Source organism: Ziziphus jujuba, chromosome 6 (assembly GCF_031755915.1).
Source record: "Ziziphus jujuba cultivar Dongzao chromosome 6, ASM3175591v1".
Taxonomy (NCBI): Eukaryota; Viridiplantae; Streptophyta; class Magnoliopsida; order Rosales; family Rhamnaceae; genus Ziziphus; species Ziziphus jujuba.
Genome location: NC_083384.1, coordinates 29,404,953 through 29,431,622, shown reverse-complemented (window position 1 = coordinate 29,431,622; position 26,670 = coordinate 29,404,953). Strand labels below are relative to the sequence as shown.

Below are 26,670 nucleotides of genomic sequence, written 5' to 3'. Positions count from 1 at the left end.
TGTATTTCTCAGTTTCAGAGGTGAGGACACACGCCATACTTTCACTAGCTATCTTTATGCAGCTTTATCTCCGCAAAGCAAATATTAACTTTCATGGATCACGAGCTTGAAAGAGGGGATGAAATTTCACCAACATTTAGCAAAGCCATCGAAGAATCCAAGATTTCGGTGGTCATATTCTCGGAAAACTGTGCTTCGTCCACATGGTGTTTGGATGAACCTATGCATATACTTGAATGCAAGAAAATAAAAGGGCAAGTATGCCAATCTTCTATGGCGTAGATCCATCAGTTGTACAAAAACAGAAGGGGAGCTATGGAGCTTCTGTTAGAAAATCAGAACAAACAAACAACACAAACTTATCGAGGTTCGGCCAAGATGACCTACGTCCTCGTTGCTCCGGTGAGAGCTTCTGATCTCTTATTAATCTTGCAGCAATTACACAGAAAATCAACACTTGTACATAGACTGGTTTTCACACAGAAAACACAATCACAACCCGAAGCCCCTTTCTACACCCTCTCAACTTTGTATATTCACTCTATCTCACTTAGAGATGTTTTCTCACTAAGAAAATAATACAATAGAAGAACATGTAGAACACGAATCTTGGAGCTCCTCTCTCTCTTTCACAATCTTGAAGAAAATTGGTATTTCTGTTACTTAGCTCAAAGAGGAAGAGTTCTGTGCATATATATATTACATAACAACTTCAAAACGACGTCGTCCAACTTATTATGAAGAATCACTCAAATTAAGACACGTAGCTTGCGTTTTGCTCTTCTGAGACTTATCCATCGAGTCAGCTTAAGTCTTCTCCAAGTGTTGACCATACATACACCAGAACTTTACAAGATGAATTTGTGGATTAAATCTTCACAGCTTCATTTGTTGAACTTGAAGATCGTTTCAAAGATAGAATGGAGAAGGTGCACCAGTGGAGGGCCGCTTTGATAGAAGCCTCTAATCTATGCGGGTTAGATTCGAAGGATTTCAGGTAACTTTCTATTCTATAATCATTAAATGCGTCTTTATAAATGAATGAGAGAAAATTGATAAATTCCATTTTAATATGATAAAAGATATTAAATAATATAACAATAATGAAATGCAGTCCATAAAAACACTCGTTTTCATTTCAAGTTGGTCAGAACCACAGTGAAAATATCTAAATTGCTTAATTCAAATAAATTAACAAATATATTACTAAAGTTGCTCCATTTCTCTTTTCACATTAGACTCTTTACATACATGCATGTATGTTAGTTCCATTTTTCTAACAAATAAATTTTTTTTTTATCATATTTGTAGGCCTGAAAACAAATTAGTTCAAAAAATTGTTGAAGACATTTCACTAAAATTGCCTAAATATCTATGGATGGATGAGCATTTCAAGGGACGCCTCGTTGGAATTGAAAAACATATCAAAGAAATTGAATCGCTATTATCCATTGGCACAAAAGATGTTCGGATTATAGGTATTTGGGGCATGGCAGGTGTTGGCAAGACAACCTTTGCTAGTTCCATATTTCAAAGATTGTCATATTTTCAATTTGAAAGTTACTGCTTTCTTTGGAATGTTAGGGAAGAATATTTAAGACATGGACCAAATCATTTGAGAAAGAAATTTCTGTCTGAGTTATTAAGTGATGAGTCTATTCTAAAGATGGATACCCCATTTGTAGCATCATCTTTTATTTGTAACAAACTTTGCCATAAAAAAGTCATCATTGTTCTTGACGACGTGGATAGTTCGATCAAATTAGAAGTGCTAGTAGAGGGATATGATCAGTTTGCACCTGGAAGTAGAATCATTGTCACAACTAGAAACAGGCAAGTGCTAATTAAAAAAGAAGTTGATGATATTTACAAGCCTGAAGGGTTAAATGAGATTGAATCTTTCCAGCTGTTCAATTTGCATGCTTTTGGAAAAAGTTCTCCTTCAAAAGATTATAAAATGTTGTTAAACCATATGACAAGCTATGCTAATGGAAATCCATTAGCTCTGAAAGTCTTGGGTTCTTTCTTGCACTCCAAAAGCACAGATGAATGGGAAAGTGCATTAAATAAACTGAAAAAAGTTCCTAATAAGGACATTTTAGATGTGCTAAGAATCAGTTACGAGGGACTAGATGATAAAGGGGTCCAAAATCTATTTCTTGACATTGCATGTCTAATTAATCAACCTTTTACTAGAGATGATGTAGAAAACATGTTAGATGCTGGTGATTCGTTTGTGAAAATAGGATTAACTATTCTTATTCTTATTGAAAAGTATCTGATTGAAAATCGTAAAGACAACGAGCTATGGATGCATGATTTGTTGCGGCAGGTGGGTCAGACAATTGCTTGTGATGAACACAGTGAACCTGGTAAACGTAGTCGATTGTGGGATGTTAAAGATATTTGCCATGTCTTGGAAAGAAATACGGTAAGTGCTAATGCACCATTAATTTCTTTTAAAAATGACTGACATCTTCTTATAAAAGAAACATTAAATCCAAAATTATTTCCAAGAAATAAAATTACCAAATATACATAAGAGTTCTTAATAGATAACCTTAATTATATTGTATCCTTAAATACGTTAGTGTTCGTTTGATTTTCAGGGAACTGCAGCAGTTGAAGGCATTTCATTCAACATGTCTGAAATTCATAAAGACATAAAATTGTGCCAGGCAACCTTCTCAGAGATGTATAATCTACGAATTCTCAAAATTTATTGTGACAATATTGGTAACAACGAGTTCAAACTGTACTTTCCCCAAGGTCTTGGTTCTTATCTTTCTAATAAGTTAACATATCTTCAATGGGATTTATATCCTTTAAAATCTTTGCCATCAAATTTTTCTCCTGAAAAGCTTGTTGAACTGATACTATGTGGGAGCCATGTTCAAAGACTTTGGAATCATAATGAAGTTCAGGTTTGCTTAATTTAATCCATTCCATTGTAATCAGATATTATGGACATGCATGTAAGTAATTGTAACCCTTTTTTCTACTTCTGTTACAGTCTCTTCCAGTATTAAGAAGTATCGATCTTAGTTATTCCAAGCTCCTTACTCAAATACCAGATCTATCTCAAGCTCCAAATTTGGAAAGTATAAATCTCGAAGGATGTACTAGTTTGGTTCAAGTTCTTTCAGCTCTTCAGAATCTTCATAAACTTAGTTATCTGAATTTGAATGGCTGCTCCAAACTTAGAGATTTGAAAGAGTTATCAAAGAACAGAGGGTATTTGATCTTGTAAGGTTTGGAGGCATTAAGAATTTTCTCAGTAGCATTTGTAGGCTAAAGTTCACATTTCTCAAAAGTTTTATCCAAAGCTTTACAACCAATTTGTCTCTCTACTCATCTCAATCCCACATTTCTCAAAAGTTTCCAAAGAATTTAACAGTTTTACTTTTGCATGGCGCAACAATTGAAGAATTGCCCTCATCAATTGGTTCTCTCAAGTCTTGCTCGATTGGATTTGGCTGCTTGCAAAAGACTTAAAAGTCTACCAAGCAGCATTTGTAATTTGAAATCTCTTGAATCGCTTGATTTGGGTGGTTGTAGTCAACTGGAAAAGTTTCCAGAAATCCTGGAGCCTATGGAGTACTTGAAATATCTTATCGTTAGTGGAACAGCCATCAAAGAGTTACCAGAGTCAATTGAAAATTTAGTTTCTCTCGAGAAATTACATTTGTATATGTGTAAGTACATCGAGTTTCTTCCAAACAATCTGAGTAACTTAAGTAAACTTCTAGAGATGCGCCTCCCATTTTGTTCAAAGCTTGAAACCTTGCCTCCTTTTCCACCAGCTTTGAATATTTTGGAGGTACATGATTGCCAGGGCCTGAAATCATTGCCAGAGCTTCCATCTTCTTGCTTCAATGTGAATGCACTTCACTGCACATCACTGGAGAAAATATCAAGTTGGAAACCTCCGCTCCTCCAAGAGATGGATTTGGATCACTCTTTTATTTATGAACAGAGTAGCTTTTATGGTTGTCAAAAACTAGATCAGAATACATGCAATAACATACTCGCTAATCGTGCAGTAACTAAAATTCTATCTTGTGAAAAATTTCAAAGAAATGTATGTCAATTTCTCTTCCTTTGATTTTACTTAAGAAGTTGTGAGATTCAGGAAGTTGATTAATTTCCTTTTCATGATGCAGGCCAATCTACCTGCGAAAATATTTTATCCAGGTGATGAAATTCCCAAGTGGTTTAGCTATCAAACTTTAGGTGAATCAATGAATATTATGCTTCTTCCAATTGGAATAATGACAACTTCTTGGGTTTGGCTTTGTGTGTTGTTTTTCATTAGAACAAAATTGAGCCTGATATACACGTTATCATTGAATGTAAACTCAGTTTCAAAACCATCAATGATGGTGATGATTGTCGTTATGAATTTCATCGAAGTGGGAGGCTTGGGGGAAACAATCTTAGTTCAGATCACGTAATCATGTGGTGTGACGAAAAATTGTCTTTGCAAGAATCAGAAGGAAAGTTTGAACTCGGGCTCTCTAGTTGTAGCACTGAGGTCTCTTTGCACGTCAGGCCATTATTCATTGATTATAGTGCTTCGGGAAATGGAATTGTCAACTTTGGAAGTGAGTATTTTGAAATAAAGAAGTGGGGGATTTGGTTGGTAAACAGGGAAGATATATAGCAATTTGATGCAGAAACGAAAAGTAAGAGGAAGAGACACTTTGATGAATATTGTGAAGCAAGCGGAAGTGAAGTTGTTTGCTCTCATGAGGAAGATGTTGCTGTGGAGTCGCATCCTAAAATTAGTTCAAAGAAATTCAAGATTATATGACTGCTTACAAACAAACGTGTGAAATTTTGTTGGTGCATGTATGGTGCAAAGCAATTGGATATAGATGACTTAGAAAACAGAGCAATTTGTTGCTAAAACTAAGAGACATGTTTTGCTGATAATTATATAACCAGTGCAAGTGAGATTTCTGTTGGATTTGATGTATGAGAAAGAAAAAAAGGACAGTCATATTATTTGCTAGGATTAATTTAAAAACAAGCCATCTGAGCCTGTGGCTGTTTGCAAATCAAATGGTAAAGGTTTTTTTTTTTTTTTTTTTTTTTTTTGGTTGAAATGTTAAAAAAAAAAAAAGCAACTTTTTTTGATTCAAAAATTATTTTGATGGGTTTTTCCATGTATGTGCTGGTGAATTTCGCTTCTCTCTTGGTTTCAGGTTATGAAGAAACTGTGTCAAGTATGCAGATGCGGTAACACTTTGCTTCAAAGAAATTGCGTGGTACCTTGGAAAAGTTCTCTCTTCTTGCTATTTATACCCTGTTTTTGTGATAAGTGTATGCATTTCTTTAAATACTATGAGCCATTTTAACATAATTTTGCAGAGAAAATTTATTAAAATAAAGCATATATTACCTATTTCAAATACACATGTGTGGTGCATTTTATGTGTAGATACATCTTTATATCTAGTTGAACATACTTAACTTTAACTTTCTGAGTATGATATTATATATGTGTATTTGAAATGCTTTTCTTAATTCGATTTCAGGAAAAAATATTGTGTAAATTGTAAAGGAAATGAAAGAGAATCCTCGTTTTTTTCTTTTTTTCTTTTTTTTTTTTTTTGGTTTTTCTGATTTGGTGTTTTGTCTCTGCCAAGTGTTTGATAAAATGTTTTTGCACATAGGTTATTTTTGTGTTTTGAATTGTTTGCCACAATGAGTATTGTTTTCATCACTTGTTAAATAGTAGATTCTGAGGCAACATATGGATTTGGTTTTTGAATTGAATAATGTCAATTTGCCAAAAGTAAACCGTTTATTTTTTCCTGATCAAGGCATCAACTTGCTTGTATTTGAAACCTTTGTATGGAGCTTGGAGCTGTTTTCTCTCTTGTAATTTAACTAATCATTTTCTCTACTGGATCTCATAAAATATCTTTCTGCAGAGCAGTACCATTGAGTTGATACATGGACAGCATTGCAACATGCCGCTAAACACTTGGCACAGCCTTATATTTTTCTGGCTAAGATATGCTACCGAAGTCTCTGTCTATATATATTGACTTGTTTTGTTAATGATTAACAAATTGCTCAACATAGATTGTATTTTCTTTTCCCTTTCCTTTTTGTGGGAATTAATGGATTGTAATATTTAGTAAGCAAGTTTTTCATGGGTTCATTATCATTATCCAGTAGTTTTAGTTATTTGTCAAATTAATAGAAGTGCAAGTGTTCTGCACCATAGCACTTGCAGTGGCTTTATGCTTAAACACTGACGGATCTACATAAGGCCCGGGGGAACTTGCCTCCTCAAATTTTTTTTTCTTTTTAAAATTTATGTTTTAATTTTCATCATTTACTGCCAAAACGAATGTGTCTCTCCTCATTTCACTCCCACACGCCAATATTGCAGTTTTTTTAATTTCTTTTTATATACATATTTTTTGGTTTAAATACTTTTTTTTCCTCACTTTTCTTATTTTTACTCATCCCTTACTTATTTGGTATATTTTTTTTATTGAAAAACATCTCTTACTTATTAAAATCATAATTACTCATTATAATTATAACAATTATCTACACATTTTTATCAATATAAAATTCATTAATCATAATTTTAAAAGTAATAATTATTTGCAAATACAGGTATTTAATAAAATTAGTTAGTAACTAGTATCTCAAGAATTTTATAATTAAAAAAAAAAACTATACTTATTTATAATTTTTGTTGTAAATTATTTTGCTTTTTCGCTTTATGGACTGTTAATTTTATATATATATATATATATATAGATATATATAACTTTGTAATGTATTTATTATGAATGAATCATTCCAAAATATTGAAACCATATTCTTCTTAAAAAAATAATATGAAAAAATAAAAAGGCAAAATCTATTTAGTTTAGTAAATAACATAACTAGTGGGACTAAATGCAATATACAGAAAATTTTGCTAAATATATGTATTAACAAATCATTTTGGTCCTTAATTGGGTATATCAAGGGTGAATAAATGTTGAAATATTGTAAGTAGTTATGTCCATAATTTTATAATTTTTGTATTGATTCATCTAATTCATTCAATAAATATTTCATCTAATTCGTTCAATGCACAACATAATTTATCAAATTTTTTGAAACATAAAACCGATGGTTATATATATATATATATATATATATATATTCAAAAAAGAAAAAAAGTACTAATATATAATGGTGTCCTCTGAAAAAAATTTCTAGGTCCGTCACTGGCTTAAATAAAGACTATCCTGAAAAACTTAACCTGTAATTTTTCCAAATTTTTTTGTTACCAGGTAATACTCAACAAGCAGCACTGGAAATTTTAACACCTATCTTATCTGTGATTCATGTTGGTAAATTTTAACATCGGTGGAAATTTTTTTAAAATATATAAGAATGTCAGACATGCTAAGGACAAGTAAAGAGAAGACAATAAAAAATAAAATAAAAAATTAAGTCTTCATCATTACAAGTCTATAATATATCTAATGAAACCATGAACCATGAATCATTATGATTCAATCATATCAAATGTTATTACGGGAAAAAAAAAAATCAAATATAAAGAGATACAGAAAGTAGAAATACAATAGATAACTCTGCCACACACACACATACACACACACACACACACATAAAATATTAAATAAATAGATAAATAAAATAGAAGGACTTTTAACAACTTTAACACAAGGCTCTTTTATTATAGGTTAACTAAATATATTGGCCAGGTGACAGCCATGCACCCATTTGATACATATAATGCACCCAGTCTTGGAGGCAACACAGCTTTCTTCGTAGCTTGGCTTGCCAACTTCAAGCTCGTACTTTTAGCTTTCCATGAAGACCATTTATCTTCTAATACTTACCTTTCTAATTCAATATCTCTCCCGAGTTTCATAGCCGTTGCTCGTTTACCGAACACAACACACCTCCAAAACCATCCATAAAACCTCAACACCATCAATCCCTTTGTGAAATACATGATAAAATGTCTTATTTTGGGTTTCATAACGTGTGCGCATGACTCCACTGAATACATGCACCCGAAGTTGATATTGGCTATGCATTCTATTCACATATACCTGAAATTGGAGCTCAGCTTAGCCATCATTGCTACCCTGTGTCAAGTCCTTCTGGGGCTTGAGCTGGTGGTGCAGTTCGATGGACCACATCTCACCATGTCATTACAGGACTTCTGGTCAAGGAGAAGGAACCTCATGGTCAGCAACATCCTCAGGCTCACTACTCACTGTCTACGAACCATCATTAAAGAGCTCTCGGCGAGTGTCATAGGCCGCAAGTGGGCTTCACTAAAGAATAAAAATAATAATAAAGGAAAAATAATATTCTATATATTTCACTGTGCGGTTATTAAAATGAATCAAGCTGTACGTACAAGCTATATGGCCTGTGTATAAATAGACAACAGGAGTTTGCTTTACAAAGAAAGAAATAATATCACTCCTGCGATATAGCCTACAAAATAGCTGAATACTACAGTATAGCTATAATAAAGAGAGTTGACTATATACAATTTTATTCTTAAAATAGTTCCTCCAATTGTGGTTTTTATTTCTCTTGATTACTATTTCCTTTTGAATTTGTGTTGACCCGTGACATGTGGGGTATAGATATTATTTGATGGATTTCCATCCTCATCAATTGGATCACGCATGCCTCTATCCTTGCTTTCCTTTTCTAAACAGGTTACCTTATCATGTCCCCTCAAGATGGAGGGTGGAATGGAATGAACCCCGATCTTGGTTCTAAATGGGATGAACAAATCTTTAGATAAAGGCTTGGTGAACACATCAGCAATCTGAAGAGAAGATGGAATGAACAGAGTAGTAAGAATACCAAGGGCCACTTTTTCACGAACAAAATGGTAATCTACTGCAATGTGCTTGGTGCGCTTATGGAAAACGGGATTGATGGTCATATGAAGAGCACTCATATTATCACAAAGAATATGAGGAGGAGAAGGAAGAAAGACACCAATGTCACGAAGTAGAGAAGAGAGCCATGTGAGTTCAGCAGCAGTGGAAGCCATGGCGCAATACTCAGCTTCTGTGCTTGAATGGGCCACTGTTGGTTGCTTTTTGGAGGACCAAGAGATGCAATTTGCACCTAAGAAGACATAAAAACCAGTGGTGCTACGGCGAGTGGTGACATCCGGCCCAGTCAGCATCACAGAAGCATGTAAGGTTGAGTGAGCTGTGAGAAAGATAGCGGAGACCAAAGTTGATAGTGCCACATAAATATCCAAGAATTCTCTTGACTTCACGAAGATGAAATGCTAGGAGAATTGAAATGCTGAGACACACGATTGAAGGCATGAGTGATATCTGGACGGGTGAAGATTAAGTACTGGAGACTGCCCACGAGACATCGATATTCAGTAGCATCTATTGGTTGTGTATCATCAACACGAGGAGTAGTTTTGACTGCCATTGGTGTAGCCATATGTGTGGCTTCCAACATTTTGGCTTGAGCAAGGAGATCACGAATGTATTTTCCTTGTGAGAGAAAGATGCCCCCTGAAAAATATCGTACTTCCACACCGAGGAAGTAATGCAAGGAGCCAAGATCTTTAGTAGCAAACTCTGTACCCATGTGATGGATTAATTTTTGAATGGTGTCATTATCATTGCCTGTTAGAATAAGATCATCAACGTAAATGAGTAATAAAATGATAATGGATTGATTAGTAAAAACAAATAAGGAAGAATCAGCTTTGCTACAGTAAAAACCAAAAGAAAGAAGAAAGTCAGAAAGACGATCAAACCATGCCCGTGGTGCCCGTTTTAATCCGTAGATGGATTTTGTAAGTAGACACACATGATTGGGAGAGGTTTGATCAAGAAACTTGGGTGGTTGTTCCATGTAAATAGTTTCCTTTAGATGACCATGAAGAAAAGCATTTTTTATATCAAGCTGATGAATGGACCAGCGGCGAGTAATGGCAAGAGCAAGAATGAGGCGGATTGTGGTGTGGCGAACTACTGGACTAAATGTTTCGTCAAAATCATATCCTGGAACCTGTGTAAATCCTTGAGCAACCAACCGAGCCTTAAAACGATCCACAGTCCCATCTTCCTTATATTTAGTGCGAAATACCCACTTGGAACCAACTACATTGTTATTAGATGGACGAGGAACAAGGACCCATGTTTTGTTTTGTTGAAGAGCATCAAATTCCCCTTGCATTGCATGAAGCCACTATGGACTTTTAAGTGCTGTTCGTAGAGTTTTTGGTTCTGTAATAGTCAATACCAATGCCATTTGAGAAGCTAAGGAAGGATCATTTTGCAATTTTCGTCTGGTCACCATTGGGTGTGTGTTGATTGTCGCTGCATTTTCTGTGGAAGAATCAGAGAGTGGAAGGTCAATAAATAAATTATTTGTGATATCATTAGTGGAAGAAAAAGTATGAGAACTCGTTGCTGGCGTTACTGAGCCATCAGATGATGAATCCATATTTAAAATTTGGTCATTTAAGCCAGATGTGGACCGTGAAGAGGTGTCTTGAATTGGAGTGGAGAGGTGTAAGATGCGTGGCTTATTGATGGGTGGAATTGTGGATGTATTTGTTTGGCTAGGATGTGGAGATGGAGATGGTAATGATGATGAAGTAGTGTCAGATATATCTAAATGTGAGTGCATAATTGGAACCATATGGGTGGGTGGTGAAGTAGGTAGTGGGTCCATATAGGTTGGTGAGCTAATTAATGGAAGCATGTGCATAGGTGGTGTAGCTATTGTTTTATCTCTTGGTGAATTAAATAATGAGTCAACGTGAGTAGGTGATGACTTTGATCTTGTTTGATGGCATGTAGCCGTATGAATTGGTGAGCGAATGGATGGAAAATTAACAAGTTCTAATGGTACCTATGAAGAAGAAACATTAGTAGTAGCAAAAGGAAAATTAGATTCATCAAATACAACATGACGAAAAATGTAAACATGTCGTGTAGGTGGATGAAGGTAGCGATAGCCTTTATGTTGAGGACTATATCCAATAAAAATACAAAGATATGTTTTCTTAGCAAATTTATTGTCTCCATAATTTTTTAAATAAGGAAAACAACGACTATAATATCCCGTCCTAAAGTATACCAGAATTTTTACACGTTGACCGAGGTTGATTAGGTTTGACCGTTGTTGACTAAGAGGGTCCAATTTTGACTTTTTATTCGGATAAAATTCCTATTGATCGAGGCATCGTTGCGAAATAATCATCGACGTGAGTCCGTAGACTAGTAGCACATCTAAAAGAGAGTTATGGTTTAAGAGTTATGAGCAAAACAAGTTAAGATCCGAACTATTTGAAATTGTCAAGTTGACTTTTTATTCCTGTAGAATTGAGCTTTGACTCATGTATGATTGTGAATTACTCATTGATACGAGTTCGTAGACTAGCGGCACATCTAATTTGGACATGTGGTTTGAAAGTTATGGACCCAAGAAGTTTCTCCGAGACAGTAATTACTATTCATTGATTTGTGTGTATATGAACAATGTCACCACGTGTCAAGTTTTTAGCCAATCCCGTGAGTGCACAGTGGCACCCACGGGTGGCATTTTAATTGGCCAAAATGGGTGGTGGGGCATGGAAGGGAGGAGAGTGAACGAGGAGAGAGAGTGAGGTGAGAAAAGCCACCATCGGCCACCACCATCCGACCACTAGAACAATACATGCACCGGACCACCTTCAACCTCACCTGAAAACCGGCCAATCCCCAAAATTTCATAGTCAACTGATTGTCGACGAGCCCAGATCGGGGCGATTTCCGGCGGCAATGCCGCAACATTCCACCTTAGATTCCTCCCAAACCAGACTCGATTTGCCTCACCGCCGGTTTCTTTAGATTACCCATCACTAGATCTATTTTCCTACCAATTTTCAAGGCGAATGGTTGCCGAACGCGCCGCCGGCGGTGGCAGAACCTGGTGACCACTGTAGCCCACCAGAAAGCCCATGTTCGATGAGTTTCCGACGACACCTCCTACCCTTCCCCATTAATTCGAGCCCCCTGAATCCATTTCTGATGTCCTTTTCCCTCAACTCTCGATGGATTGAGAGATTTGAGCACATTAAACTTGAAAACTTTTCGGCAAGATTCCGGCCACCACGGGTCCGATCTCTGGGAGGAGCACGTGTGGATTTTGGAATCAATCCTATGGAGGATCTTGATTGAATTGCATGCTCGAGGTGAGTGATCCACCTTTAAAACTATTTTAGGGTGATTAGTTATATTTATTTTGTATTAATTTAATATTTAGAAAATATGTTCATGTGTTGGAATTTATATATAATTGTAGTTAATTTTGGTGATTTCTTTTATATATATATATATATATACCTATTGATGCTAAATTAAGGTTTGGTTGATTAAAGAAATTCTTGATTATTATTATTGTTATTTAATTGAATTTATTACGCATGATCAAAGTGTTTCATTAAACTAATTGTACTTGAATTCTAGATGAATTTTAATATTTGTTTGGCATGATTTGATTTTAAAGATTTTAACAAAAATTTTGGGTTAAGTTATGATGCTTTCAAAATATATATATTTATGCACTTGAAATATCATCTGATTGATTTTATGATATGGGAAAAATTATATATATTATTGATGGATTTATGTTGGTGATATTAAAGAAAAATGTGGGATTGTGAATTTAAAAAGTGGTATAATTCCCATGGTGAATTTTGAAAAACTGGATATTTTAATAATAAATTTGGTTATTTATTTTAGACGCACTCATACACTACTGTATATGTGGATGAGCGCATAGGTTGTAATGTCTCCCATGAGTTGCCATTGGACCAAGGGCAAACAAGTTTGATATTGGTCATAGCCGCCCCCCTCCATGGCCAGGATGACGGTTTAAACAGCGTTGCTGTCGGGATGCTGAAGCGACCGTATGCAAGTTTCTCTCTTTAATCTCCCGTCAGATGGTGATCAAGACATTGGGTATCGTAGGGCATGACTGGTATATAGTATGATGCATCAGGATATTCTTGATATGATTTTCAAAACAAGATATTCTAAAATCGTATTTATAATGTATTTAATGGTGTCTTTCAACAAGTATTTTAATTGATATTTTAAAAATGCATTTCACCATGATTTTACCATCTAAATTGATTTAATGATTTAGAATGGTTTTTAAAGTGTATCCAATTTAAACTTTGAATCTAAATTATCATTTGTATTTTATGTGCATTTTAATTGTTGCATTTTATTTATTTAATGTCCCCTTGCTTATTTCTGATGTGAATTTCATTGTGATTTGTTTTTATTCTATTAATGACAATGTGTTACAATTTAATGATTGTTATTAAAAATTATTTTTATTTCTCATTATAAATTTGGATCTTTAGTTTATTGTATTTTATTATCAATTTATTCAATTGATTATTTTTTGATTTTTTTGGGGTATCTAATTATTGGGTTTTGCGAAAATGTTTTAAAAAGGAAAACTTTCCCAATGAAGTGAATGGTGAGGGTTTTGAGGGAAAGTATTATTTTCAACGAATTATTATCTATTTCTTTATTTATTATTAACTAATCAAGCGTATTATGATTATTATTACTATCAGAATTGTTTAGTAGATTGGATCACTCATTGAGATGATTAACATCTTATATTTTTAAACTTCATTACCCTAGACTCAGGTTAGTAGATGTTGATCATTCGGAGGCTAGCTCAGCGTCTTTATTCATTGCTAGAAGTCCAAGAAACCTTTCTTTCTTTTCCTCTCTATCTTGTATTATTTCTTTCATCTTTTTTTGTATTAAATTTCATACTTAGTTGTATTTTTATAAAGCTCTGTATGCTGTTTTGGATATTTATTTATTTAATTATGCACTGGTTCCCTTTAAATTATTTGAAATCCTGCAAACTTGTGGAAATAAATTGTAGTAAGGTGGGAGAATTAAGGAGACATTGTTAGAACTGTGTTTTTTGTGCAGAAAATTTTGTGCTAAGTCCTCCCCTTAGGAGAGATGCTGCCGGATTTTCTTTAGAAGATTCGGTGGTGTTTCCCTGGGATCAGGGCTTGTCTAGGATTCCGGTGAGGGATCTTGGATGGGTTCTGACAACGACAATAAAAAATTCATAAGTGATTATAATCAAGTTGTCGTTTAAATAATTTAGCATATGGAATTTCAAAATTTAAAGAAGAAGAAGACAACCTGTTTATTAGGTATACTGCGGTTAAAAAAGCTTCTACCCATAAAGTAAGAGGAAGATTGACATAAAAAATTAGAGTTAGTCCTATTTCAACAACATGCCTATGCTTTCTTTCAACAACTCCATTTTGTTAAGGAGTTCTTGGACAAGATTTTTGATGAATAATTCCACATAAATTTAAATGATCAATAAATAATCTTGAAGAAAATTCTCCACCACCATAAATTTGAAAAATTTTGATTTTGTGATTAAATTGGTTTTCTACTAATTTTTGAAAGTTTAGAAAACATTCAAAAAATTCTGATTTCTTTTGTAAAGGAAATATCCATGTAAAGCGACTATGATCATCAAAAAATAATACATAATAACGAAATGATTGAGTAGAAATAATAGGAGCTGGTCCCCAAAGATCACCATGAATTTTTTCCCAAGGTACCTTTGAAATTTTATTTGAAGTAGAAAAAGGAAGTTTGCAACTCTTTCCCATTTGACAACTAGAACATATAGCATGTCTATAAGTCCAATGGGAAATATCAATAACATTTTTTGAATGTAATAAATTTAAAATTCTAGAATTTGGTTGTCCCATCCTTAAGTGCCAAATGTTGGATGGAGCCTTTATTGAATTGAAAAATTTATGTTCTCCTGCATCAAAAGCATAAAATTGACCTTGTTTACATCCTGTTGCCAACACTTGCTAAGCCTGGTCCTTTATCACAAAGCCAGATGATGAGAATTCAAAAGTGCAAGCATAATCTTTAGTTATTTTTCCAACTGATAAAAGATTTTTCTTTAAATTTGGGACAACAAGAGTATTTTTTAAAATTAAATTTCCATTATTTAATGGAATATGAGCATCACCAACATGAGAATTTTTAAATAGTTGCCATCACCTATAAAACCACCATCAAATCCTTTGTAAGGGATTGGATTTCTAATATTACCCGGATTAGTTGTCATATGAGTGGTAGCAATAAAGTCTGCATAAAAGCTTGGATCAACTTCTTCATTCAAGGTGAGAGCTGCCAAAGCCTTTGGGACCTCTTCTGATGTATAGGCATGATCAAACCTATGCCAACACCCTAATGCAATGTGATTAGGCTTTGTACAAATTTGACAACAAATTTAACCTTCTCCTGCAATATTAGGAGATTTTGATGGTGTCCCTTGATTTTGGACAGCAATATTTTTTGAACCTTGTTCCCTTTGTTCACTAGAAGGATTAGTTCTCCTTGCAGGAACAAAACCACGTCCCCTTGAATTAAATCTTCCTCTACTACGTCCTCCTCTACCACGTCCTCTTTGACTTAGAAAAACTTAATTATGATCAGTTTGTATTCTATCTCTTTCAGGTTCAAAATCAAGCTGATCAGCATTATGTAAAGCCATAATAAATTGATTGAAAGTCGGGTAAGGAGGCTTAGTAAGCATGGCTAGTCTGAAATGTTTGTATTTTGGTCGGAGACCCCGTGCAAATTGAAACACTTTGTCCGGATCTGAAACTGGCTCATTTATGGCAGTAAGATTATCACATATCAGCTTAAATTTCTGCAGATATTCATCTACAGTCATTGTGCCTTTCTTTAGCGTGGCCAATCTATCTTTAAGGATATGTTCTTGCTCTTTATTCATGGGAAGTAGTTGATTTTCAACTGATTTCCAAAGTTGATGGGTATTGTCTATGCCAACATTCAAGCTGAGTACATTATCTGTCATTAAACTAAGGAGCCATGAAGTGAGCAATCCATCATTGTTGATCCAAATCTCGTTTCTTGCTTGAATCTGTTCTTCATCATCTTCTACTGTTGTAATGACGGAACCAGCATTAGTAAGATGGTGAGCAATTCCAAGGCTTCGTACAAGTGGCAGTACCTGTGATCTCCATAAAAGAAAATTAGTAGGACTTAATTTTATCGAAACAAGACTAGACAACTAATGAAATGATTGGATCGTTAGCATGGTCTCAGATTTGATGGCTTGATTAAATTTTGTTGGTGTAACAGCATCGATTTGAGAAGCCATTGGATGAGTGAAAGAACTTGTAGATCGTTGAGGCTTTGATACCATAAAGAATAAAACTAATAATAAAGGAAAAATAATATTCTATATATTTCACTGTGTGGTTATGAAAATAAATCAAGCTGTACGTACAAGCTATATGGCCTGTGTATAAATAGACAGCAGGAGTTTGCTTTACAAAGAAAGAAATAATATCACTCCTACAATATAGCCTACAAAATAGCTGAATACCACAATATAGCTATAATAAAGAAAGTTGACTATATACAATTTTATTCTTAAAATAGCTCTCCAATTTTGGTTTTTATTTCTCTTGATTACTATTTCCTTTTGAATTTGTGTTGACCCATGACATGTGGGGTAGAGATATTATTTGATGGATTTCCATCCTCATCAATTGGATCACGCATGCCTCTATCCTTGCTTTCCTTTTCTAAATAGGTTACCTTATCATTCACTTCCGACGATCAATCATGGTAACGTTTACAGTGTTGGCAATGATACACAAGCTCATGTTTTACTTAGACAAGAAATAGAAGAAAACCCAGGGTTTACAGAGGTTGAAGGAGATAGAAGAAGATAGGAGAAAACGAGAGAGAAAAAGAAGTTTCGTATTATTATTTTGTAATAATGAAAAAACAGAGTAATCATGGTACATATAGTAATCAGACTTATATAAAAAGAGACTTAACTAACTAACTAAACCAGTGGCTAAACAACACATGCTAAGTAAACAAAAAACAAACTCCTCTTACAGAAAAGTAAAGAGCTTCTGACGTGGACCACCAGTAGACACAAATAGGCACGGCTTAACAGAAGCTTATAGCACTACACTGATACAGAATATAACCATTGATATTTTCTCTAATATTCCCCCTCAAAGAAAACCTCCTAAACTTTTACTATTTTCTTCCTTTTAAGCCATTGATGCTAGTTTAGTATCTTGAAGATGAAGTTTCTGCCTTAGGTATAAGAATCTGGTTGTTCCAAGGGGTTTTGTGAAAATATCAGCAGCCTGCTCTTCAGTTGGTATGTACCTGACTTCTAAAGATTTAGAAGCCACTTTTTCATGTACAAAATACAGATCAAGCTCAATATGTTTAACTCTAGCATGCAGAACTGGGTTTGCTGCCAAAGCTACAACACCTGTACTGTCACTCCATATAATTGGACAAGCAATCTTATGCTGAAGTTCTTGAAATAAATTTTGTAACCAGAAGATTTCAGCTGTAATATGAGCTAAAGCTCTATATTCTGCCTCTGTCGAAGACCTAGCAACTACATGTTGCTTTTTAGAGCTCCATGAAATCAGGTAAGAGCCCAAATAAACACAGTAACCACTTACTGACCTGTGATCATCAATGTCACTTGCCTAATCAGAGTCAGCAAAACCTTGAATCTGTAAGTGAGAATTAGCAGTAAAACAGAGACCATAAGATAAAGTTCCCTTTAGATATCGAAGCACTCGCTTGTAAGCCTCCCAATGTATCACTGTAGGAGCTTGAAGAAACTGACTAAGAGTGCTTACTGCATATGAAATGTCTGGTCTTGTAAAAAAAAGATATTGTAAGGCACCTACTGTGCTTCTATACACAGCTGGTTTAAGAAACAAATCTCCATTATACTGAGAAAGTTTGATGCTGGAGCACATAGGAGAATATATAGGTTTTACACCATCCATTTTTGTCTTCTTCAGCAAAGCAAAGATATACTTAGATTGACTCAAAGTCATAGTGCTAGCTGTTCGTGTAACCTCTATACCAAGAAAGAAATGCAAATCACCTAAGTCTTTCAATGAGAATGCAGCATTTAATTTATGTATGAGTTGCTGGATGTAGTTGGAATTATTTCTAGTGACAATAATATCATCAACATACACCAATATGAGAATATAAGCAGCTTCATATTTTAAAATGAAAAGAAAAGCATCAGCTTGAGAATTTTTGAAACCAAAACCAAATAAAACACTTTTCAGCTTATCAAACCAAGCCTGCGGAGCTTATTTTAGGCCATATAATGCCTTTGTCAATTTACAAACATGATTAGGAGCTTCTTTACTAAAACAGCTTCTGGTTGTACCATATAAATATCTTCCATTAGATCGCCATTCAAAAAGGCATTATTGAAGTCTAACTGTCTAACAGGCCAATGATTTGACAAAGCAAGTACCAAGATAATTCAGATAGTTGCTGGTTTAACTACTGGACTAAAGGTTTTAGGATAATCAACTCCCTGAGTTTGGTGAAATCCCTTAGCTACCAAACAAGCTTTAAGCCTTTCTACAAAACCATTAGCTTTGTATTTAGTTCTAAAGACCCATTTATTACCTACTACATGCACACAAGAAAAAAAAGAACCAAAGACCAAGTGTTATTGTTGAAGATAGCTGTATATTCATTGTTCATTGCAGCCAACCATTATGGGTCAGAAAGAGCTTGTGAAAGAGTTTCAAGTTCAAAAATGAAAGAGAAAGGAGCTAGAGGTAAGCGATGTTTGGTGACTGAAAAACTTTTAGGTCTAGTAATGTCAGCCTTAGTGTAACAGTCCAGATCACCTGCATGCGATATTGTCCGCTTTGGGCCTAGCCCTCATAGTTTTGTCAAAATGCGTCACAATGGTTAGGGGTCCCTTTACCTGCCAGTCCCACTGGCCCGGGCCTCGCAGGCCCAATCACAATATTGTCCGCTTTGGAAGCTAGGTGGTGAGCCCAATCCTACCCCTCACGGTTTTACTTTCCTTCATAGGAACGCGTCGTACTGGTTAGGGGTCCCATCCCTCACCTGCCAGTGGCCCAAGCCTCCCAGGCCAATCGAGATATTGTTCGCTTTGGAAACTAGGTGGTGAGCCCAATCCTACCCTTCACGGTTTTAATTTCCCTCATGGGAATGTGTCTCCTAGTGTAACAGCTCAGTCCACCCGCATGCGATATTGTCCTCTTTGGACCTGGAAAATCCTCTTACAACCCAGCCCTCAAGGTTTTAAAAGGCATCGCAAGAGAAAGGTATCCACACCCTCTTATAAGGCATACTTCGTTCCCTTTTCCAATCGGTATGGGATCTAACAATCTATCCTCCTTGGGGCCCAGCCTCCTTGCTGGCACACCGATCCGGGTCTGGCTCTGATACCAACTGTAATAGCCCAGTCCACCCACATGCGATATTGTCCTTTTTAGGCCTAAGGAATCCTCTTGCAAACCCAGCCCTCAAGGTTTTAAAAGGCCTCGTAAGGGAAAGGTATCCACAACCTCTTATAAGGCATGCTTCGTTTTCCTTTCCAACTGGTGTGGGATCTCACACTTAGATTGTGTGATCATAGAATGAATAGATGTGGAATATGGAACAAACGTTGGTGGAGAAGGAGAAGATATAGAAGTAATAGGACCAGATAAAAGAGAAGATATAGAAGTAATAGGAGCAGATAAAGGTAAATCGACATGAGGTTGAATAGCTGATGGTAATGACACAGATGAAGACAAAATGGAATTATTAGGATTAGAAGCAGGTGTAATTTGTGAAGTAGAGGATGTGTTAGTACGATGCACAACAAATAAAGGTGCTGTTGAAATAGATTCATTTTGAGAGGAAGAGGGTAAACTATAAGAAGATTTGGAATGAAGTAAGCTAAAATTAGTATCTAATTGAAAAGGAAAATCTGATTCATTAAAATGAACACTGCAAGAAACGAAAATATGACCAAAAGAATTAAGACACTTATAGCCTTTATGATCAGGACTATAGCCTAAAAAGACACATTTTTAAGTGTGAAATTGAAATTTAATATTGTTGTAATGTCTCAAAAAAGGATAGCATGAACTACCAAAAACCTGAAAGAAACTATAATCAGGGGCTTTATGAAACAAAAGTTGATAAGGAATAGACTGCTGCAAAGCTTGAGTAGGAGACCTATTTATGATATAAACTGAACAGCAAAAAGCATCCCACTAATAAAAAAGAGGCATTTTGGCTTGAGCTAAGAGACTAAGGCCAACCTCAACAATATGACGATGTTTTCTCTCAACATGACCATTTTGAGCATGAAGATAGGGACAAGGATGATGAAACTGAATACCTATGTTATTTAGATATGGAAGAAAAGAACGATACTCACCACCCCAATCAAATTGAAGAATTTTAATTTTGGTGTCAAAATGTCTTTCTATCATTTTGTGAAACTTAATGAAGATAGACAAAGCTTCAGATTTCAATTTCATTGGATAAAGTCAAACATATCTGGTATAATCATCAAGAAACTGAATATAATAACAAAAACCTTCTCGTGAAGGAACTGGAGAAGGACCTCATATATCTATATGAATGAGTTCTAAAGGGGCAGTAGCACGAGAAAGAGAAGAAGGAAAAGAAATTAAGTGTTGTTTACCAAACTAACAAGCTTCATAAAAATCTGTTAAAGAATTTCCAGAAGAAGAAATATTGCACATGCTCATTATTTTTGACAAAGTAGCACTGGACGGATGTCCAAGTCTTCTATGTAATGTATTAATATCTACACAAGACTTTGCAACAGAAGAAAAAATCAATGAATCATTAGTAGTATATGCAGAAAGAACTTGACAAGAAGAATTAGGAAAAGAAGCAAACGATGTAGTTTTATTAGGTGAGTTTGATGATACAGATGAAGCACAAGAAGAGTGTTTTTCATATGTCTGTTTATTACACAAAGAAACAAAATCATTTTGACAACATGGAAAGTTCACTACAGGTTTAGAAGATGTAGTGTAAGCCTTACAAGAAAAGAAATCATTATTATTAACATGAGATGAAGCAGAAACAGATTGAGCAGGAGAATTTTCACTGTTGAAGCTGTCAAACGAAAGTGCATCAGTTGAATTTGTTGTAGAAGCAGAAGAAATGACATTTCAAGTTGAAAGAGTAGTGAAATTTGACTGACAAGCAGAAGAAAAAGGTAATGAGAAGTTGGCTGAAGGCAGTAACAACAATTTATACAGACCCTTGTCAGCTATCCCTTGGAGCAATGGTTTCCCTTGATGGTCCTTTAGTAAACAATAAGAGGCATAAAATTCAACAATTAAATTGTTGTCATGAGTCAGTTTAGAAACAGTCAATAAATTCTTAGCAATACCAGGGACCACAAGAATATTCAAAATCTGAATTACAACAGTTTCAACGAGGATAGAAGTGTTACCAATGTGAGTAATATCCAAATATTGTCCATTTCCAACCATTAGTTTGTTGTTGCCCTTGTAAGCAATTTGTTGAAGTAAAGAATTGCCATCAGCCACCACATGATCAGTAGCACCACCATCTAGATACCACGATGGATCAGTGAGAGTCAAAGGTGTTGCAGTTTGACAATTTCCAGCAAGCTTTTCAGAAACAACCACTGTTGGGGAAGCTGAGGGAGCCTGAGAACTCATAGGATTGAAATCTGAAGAACAACAAACAAATGACCCTGAGAGGGAACAGAGGACATTGAATACTAATGTGAATTAGACCCCATAGATGGCAAAGGTGAGGATTAAAGATAAGTATGTGGTCCAATATTAGAAAACGTTGAAGTTGAAGAAGGAAAATGAATAGCTGGTGGAGGAAATTGTGTAGAGGCAGAAGAACCAGTAGATGGAGAAATCATTGCGTTATAACCAAAATGAGGTGAAGAAACAAAATGTGAGGACTGAGCAGATATGGCACCTCCCATATAATTGGTATTGAACCGATGATAGCAAAAGATGACAAGAAGGTTTTGAAAACCTGCCACCATTTCGACCATAAACACCTTTACCTCTGCCTCTATAAAAGTTTCCAGTACCACGGGCTAGACTTGTTGAACCGCATGAAACACTTGGTTTGTAAAATCACCACCATATCCAGGACAAGATAAAGAATGATAGCCAGAACCAGTACAACCAAGAGAAGGACGTATACCATAACCAGTAGGTGTCATACCCATTTGACCATTATCAAAAGAAACAGGTAAATTAGAAGGTGCAGTAGAACCAGGTAGTAAGGAAACCAAATTAGAATGGCCAATTACTCCAGAAGTAGAAAATGAGGGAACAGAATGTCCTCTAGACTCAGTAGCCAAATGAGCCGCTTTGTGATTCAACTCAAAATTAACCATGGAATTAGCCTCTTCAAGCTTCGATTCATAAGAAAGCAGATAGTGTTGAACTTCATCAAGTATATATTGATCAGGCCATACCTCAAGAATGGTAGTAATGGGTTGATAATCGGAGCCTAATCCTCCAAGAATGTATAAAACCAGATCACGCTCCGTGACTTCATCACCGACGGCAGACAAATTTCCAGCCAAATCCTTCATCTTGAGAATGTAGCTATCAACTAAGAGATCATTCTTTCTGGTGTTTTGAAGTAATTTCTGATGGTGCAGAACCCGACTAGGAGACTTGGCTGCATAACGATTAGCTATTGCTGTCCATAACTTGTGAGTAGAATCAGCACCAAGAAAATGCCCAATTACCTTCCTATCAATGGTACTTTTGAGCCAACCAACAAGAAACTGATCTTGAATTTCCCAATCTTCTGGTTCTCGAGCAGAGAAGATTATTGTTGAGCCAGAAGAGAGAGAATCGGATGACGAAGAAGCAAGACTTTGATTCTGACCTTTGATGTACTAATCATATGTAGAATATTGCAAGAATTTTATAAATCTATGACCCTTGATGGCCGGCAGAATCTGTGATTTCCAAGCAAAGAAATTGGAATCATCTTGCTTGATGACGTTATTAGCAAAGGGAGAGACAGTTAAGATCATGTTTTGAGTTTCTGCCATGAAAGTGGCTCTGATACCAAGACAAGAAACAGAAGAAAACCTAAGGTTTATAGAGGTTGAAGGAGATAGAAGAAGATAGAAGAAAACGAGAGAGAAAAAGAAGTTTCGTATTATTATTTTGTAATAATGAAATAACAGAGTAATCATGGTACATATAGTAATCAGACTTATATAAATAGAGACTTAACTAACTAACTAAACCAGTGGCTAAACAACACGTGCTAAGTAAACAAAAAACAAACTCCTCTAACAGAAAAGTAAACAGCTCCTGACGTGGACCACCAGTAGACACAAATAGACACGGCTTAACAGAAGCTTATAGCACTACACTGATGCAGAATATAACCATTGATATTTTCTCTAATATACTACGTGGCTCTGTGAAGCTGATGTAGGAGGTGACTTGGTTCTGCATCATCCATGGGGTTTGTTTGGTGGTGAGATTTGTTTTAAAAAAGGGCTTTGACGTGAAAGTTCCGATTACCAGGATTTATATATGGGCCGTTGACCGTTGGATTCGTAATGGTTACGGCTTTTTGGCTTTCCTTTCCACCTTTCCTCCGGTGTAACGCTGATGTTAGAACGTATAATGAGTACCCGGCGGTGGCTGTGTTTGCTTGAGAGGAAGAATTTTGGAAGTGCTTTCACTTTGAAAAAATATTGATATGCATAGGTCACCAATTAAAAAGTGATGGTGGATATTATTATTAATATAAATAAATGCCATACATACTTTAATTATTTTCCACAAAAGAAATTAACTACAAATTCCATAATTTTGTAACTTTTTTAGACTCATTACGTAATTTTCATTTTTATTTTTTAAAGAAAAATGATAGTAATCAATTACGTAATTAGCAGTGCTTTTCTTTTCTTTTTTTTTTTGGATGAAATAATTGGCAAGAATTGAATAGAGTACAGCATATATCAACTTTTATTTGTTCTATCTGTTATATGAAGGGAAATCTTAAGTCAAAAAAGTAAAAACTCTCTTCCTCATGCGTCAAAAAAAGTAAAGACCATTTCCACATGCAAAGTTGTTTTAAATTTTCAACCTGATCACTTTATAAAGATATATATATATATATATTATTGGTAATTAAAATAAAATATCATAATAAATAATATATTAGAAATATTTTATATGTGTACATATAACCAGTTACCGTCGGAGCTACCAACTTTAATGTAATTTTTCCGCTGGTCTCTTTCTCTCTAAAACAGAAACCCCACGTCAATCAAATTGTGTATTATACCATGCTCTTTTTTTTTTTTTTTGGAATAAAAAAATTCAAAGTGCTCCTAAAACACTTATAAAAAAAAAAAAAAAAAAAAAAAAAAAAAAAAAAAAACTGTACTTTTATTTATTGCATAATGAAATACCTTTTTGCAATATTAGCTCGGCTTGTTCAAAACAAAATTAAAGTTTAGGGTTTCAATATTTATTGTTATGGAGAAATGTGACTGACTAATTCCATTTCAAAACAAGTATTATATGTGCGGGAACCATGAAATTCACAGTTAGGTAGGACAGCTCTTATTACGTCGTTCATTATGTTGTTTGACATTATTCACCTTTCCTGGACAACTTTTCTTTAAAACTTAGGTATTCTAGACTTTTACAACAGAAGCTGACTTTCTTATGCTACTGAGGTCCACTTGGACCATCAACTTCTTGGATGCTTAAATTATAAATACATATATATGGGCAGAGACTATTCCATTCCATACGGTATCAATCAAACGCTCTAGTCATCACTGGCAAATGCTAATTAAGATTTCTAGGCAATGCCAAACTGTTTGTTTCTGTTTCCACCCAATTTTAGAAATCAGGACTATGATGTATATATATTCATGTTCTTTATCCCATTAATCACCATTTTATCCTCTTTTCTTATGTCCCAAGAAATGTTGGTCAGCTTTTTCTTCCTTTCTTAACAAGATTTCCTTAGATAAAACACTACAATTTAAGATTCCAATCTATAAACAACATTATGTACAGAGATGAGCCATGGAAGAAACCATATTAAGTTAATGAAAGTGAAATTCCTTGAACAGCTTCAGAAACATGGCTGAATATATAACAAGGAGAGAAACTCTGTGGGAAAAGAAACCGTGGCCCTGAGGAAGAGAAAGAATGCATTTGGATAAAAGTTGTGATGAGAAAAAAAGGTTTTGTTGCTGTTAAAGATTTCTCTTGAAGTAGAACATGATTCCGAGAAAGATTTTGTTGATGTTAATTTATATGTCAGGCTCTTCAAAAAAGAGCAGAGAGATGCTACAAATCTTTCAGAACATTTCATAGATAGTGTAGTGTTTCAGCAATTAATGTAAAATACATAAACTGGGAAGAGTCTTGTAAAAAACTAGTTTTACAGTATTGTAGCCAATATGTATCAACTATCTCCTATATAAAAGGTTCTTACAGATTTCAATTAGTGCTTGACAGAGAGCTCCACCAAATGACAGGAACTTCCATTCCTTCGACTTGAAAGAATTGCCAATGGTTAGGTATTTCTTTTTCAGTCCATGTGTCCCAATTTGTTCCTGTCATGTCCTAGAATTATACTCAATTTCCTGTGATAAGAAAAGCTCAAAATAAAAACAGATGATTCATAAATGAACTAAGCTCACTTAATATAAGATTTACAAAAATGCCTTGGATATATTCTTCAGATTAATGCAGAATATTAACATGTTATAATGAAGCTTGCTATATCCAAAATCCAACTTAAGCTTTTGTATGAATTAAACAGAATATTGTTCAAAATTAATGCAGATCATCATATCCTCCCCCCCCCCCCCCCCCAACAACAAAAAAAAAAAAAAAAAAAAAAAAAAAAAAGTGAAGACCCATGGAACCAGTAATTATCTCTCTCTTGGCATAAAGTAGAATACAAATTAGGAAATGTGACTCATGCAAACTCAGCAAATCATGCTAAATATGTTTTTCGGCTCTATTACGATTGCCATCTAGACGAGATGGCGTTTTCTCTAAAAGTACAGTTCAAAACAAGTATTATTATCCACCAAAACTGTGAATTTCTCAGATAAGTTGGACAGCTCTTATTATGTGGTTTGGCATTATTTAAGCTTCCTAGACAGATAGTCTTTTTGCTTTCCAAAGGTATTCTGGACATTGTAACAAAACCTGATATTCTTATTCTTATTGAGGTCCACTGGGACTGTAAATTTCTAGGATGCTTGAGTTATTAATTATTAACAGAGATTATTTGCTGGTCATCACTAGCAAAACACTATTTCCGGGCAATGCCAAAATGTTTGTTCCTGTTCCTAATGCATATGTATACTCATAATATATGTACATATAATATACACGCTCCACGACTCATGCTTCAAATCCCACTAATCATCACCTTCTCTCTCTCTCTCTCTCTCTCTCTTTTTTTTTTTTTTTTTTTTTTTTTTTTTTTTTTGATACCTCTAGAAATGTTGAACTCTGTTCTTTATTTCTTCAACAAGATTTCCTTAGATGAAATACTGGAATTTAAGAAATCGAATGCCACAAACATTATGTACAGATATGAGCCAAGGAAGAAACCATCACCAAAGAAGCTAATGAAAGACAAATTCCTTGGAGTTTTAGAAGCATTGGTCAAGAAAGAAGTACAGAAACTCAGTGGGGGAAGAAGTCGT

General features: G+C 34.9%; 1 protein-coding gene across 4 annotated transcripts; it reads left to right on the top strand.

The window, feature by feature from the left end:
* Positions 1-855: 855 nt before the first annotated feature.
* On the top strand, positions 856-6,245 carry LOC125419112 (disease resistance protein RUN1-like). Of its 4 annotated transcripts, none has more exons than XM_060818069.1 (7): positions 856-997; positions 1,312-2,431; positions 2,610-2,924; positions 3,014-3,695; positions 3,804-5,067; positions 5,208-5,270; positions 5,940-6,245. In XM_060818069.1, exons 1-4 carry the CDS (start codon positions 921-923, stop codon positions 3,248-3,250), a joined length of 1,749 nt encoding a protein of 582 aa, XP_060674052.1. In that variant the 5' UTR covers positions 856-920; the 3' UTR covers positions 3,251-3,695; positions 3,804-5,067; positions 5,208-5,270; positions 5,940-6,245. The 4 variants fall into 4 exon arrangements, with proteins under 4 accessions (XP_060674052.1, XP_060674050.1, XP_060674051.1 ...); XM_060818067.1 differs by having other exon boundaries at positions 3,014-4,081; positions 4,164-5,067; positions 5,940-6,244; XM_060818068.1 differs by having other exon boundaries at positions 3,014-5,067; positions 5,945-6,245.
* The last annotated feature ends 20,425 nt before the right edge of the window (positions 6,246-26,670 follow it).

Excerpts from the sequence above, each read along its gene's own strand:
- LOC125419112 (XM_060818069.1), top strand. The coding sequence starts at position 921 with ATGGAGAAGGTGCACCAGTGGAGGGCCGCTTTGATAGAAGCCTCTAAT. Across the intron at positions 2,432-2,609 it reads ATGTCTTGGAAAGAAATACG|GGAACTGCAGCAGTTGAAGG; the intron begins GTAAGTGCTAAT and ends TTTGATTTTCAG. Across the intron at positions 2,925-3,013 it reads GGAATCATAATGAAGTTCAG|TCTCTTCCAGTATTAAGAAG; the intron begins GTTTGCTTAATT and ends CTTCTGTTACAG.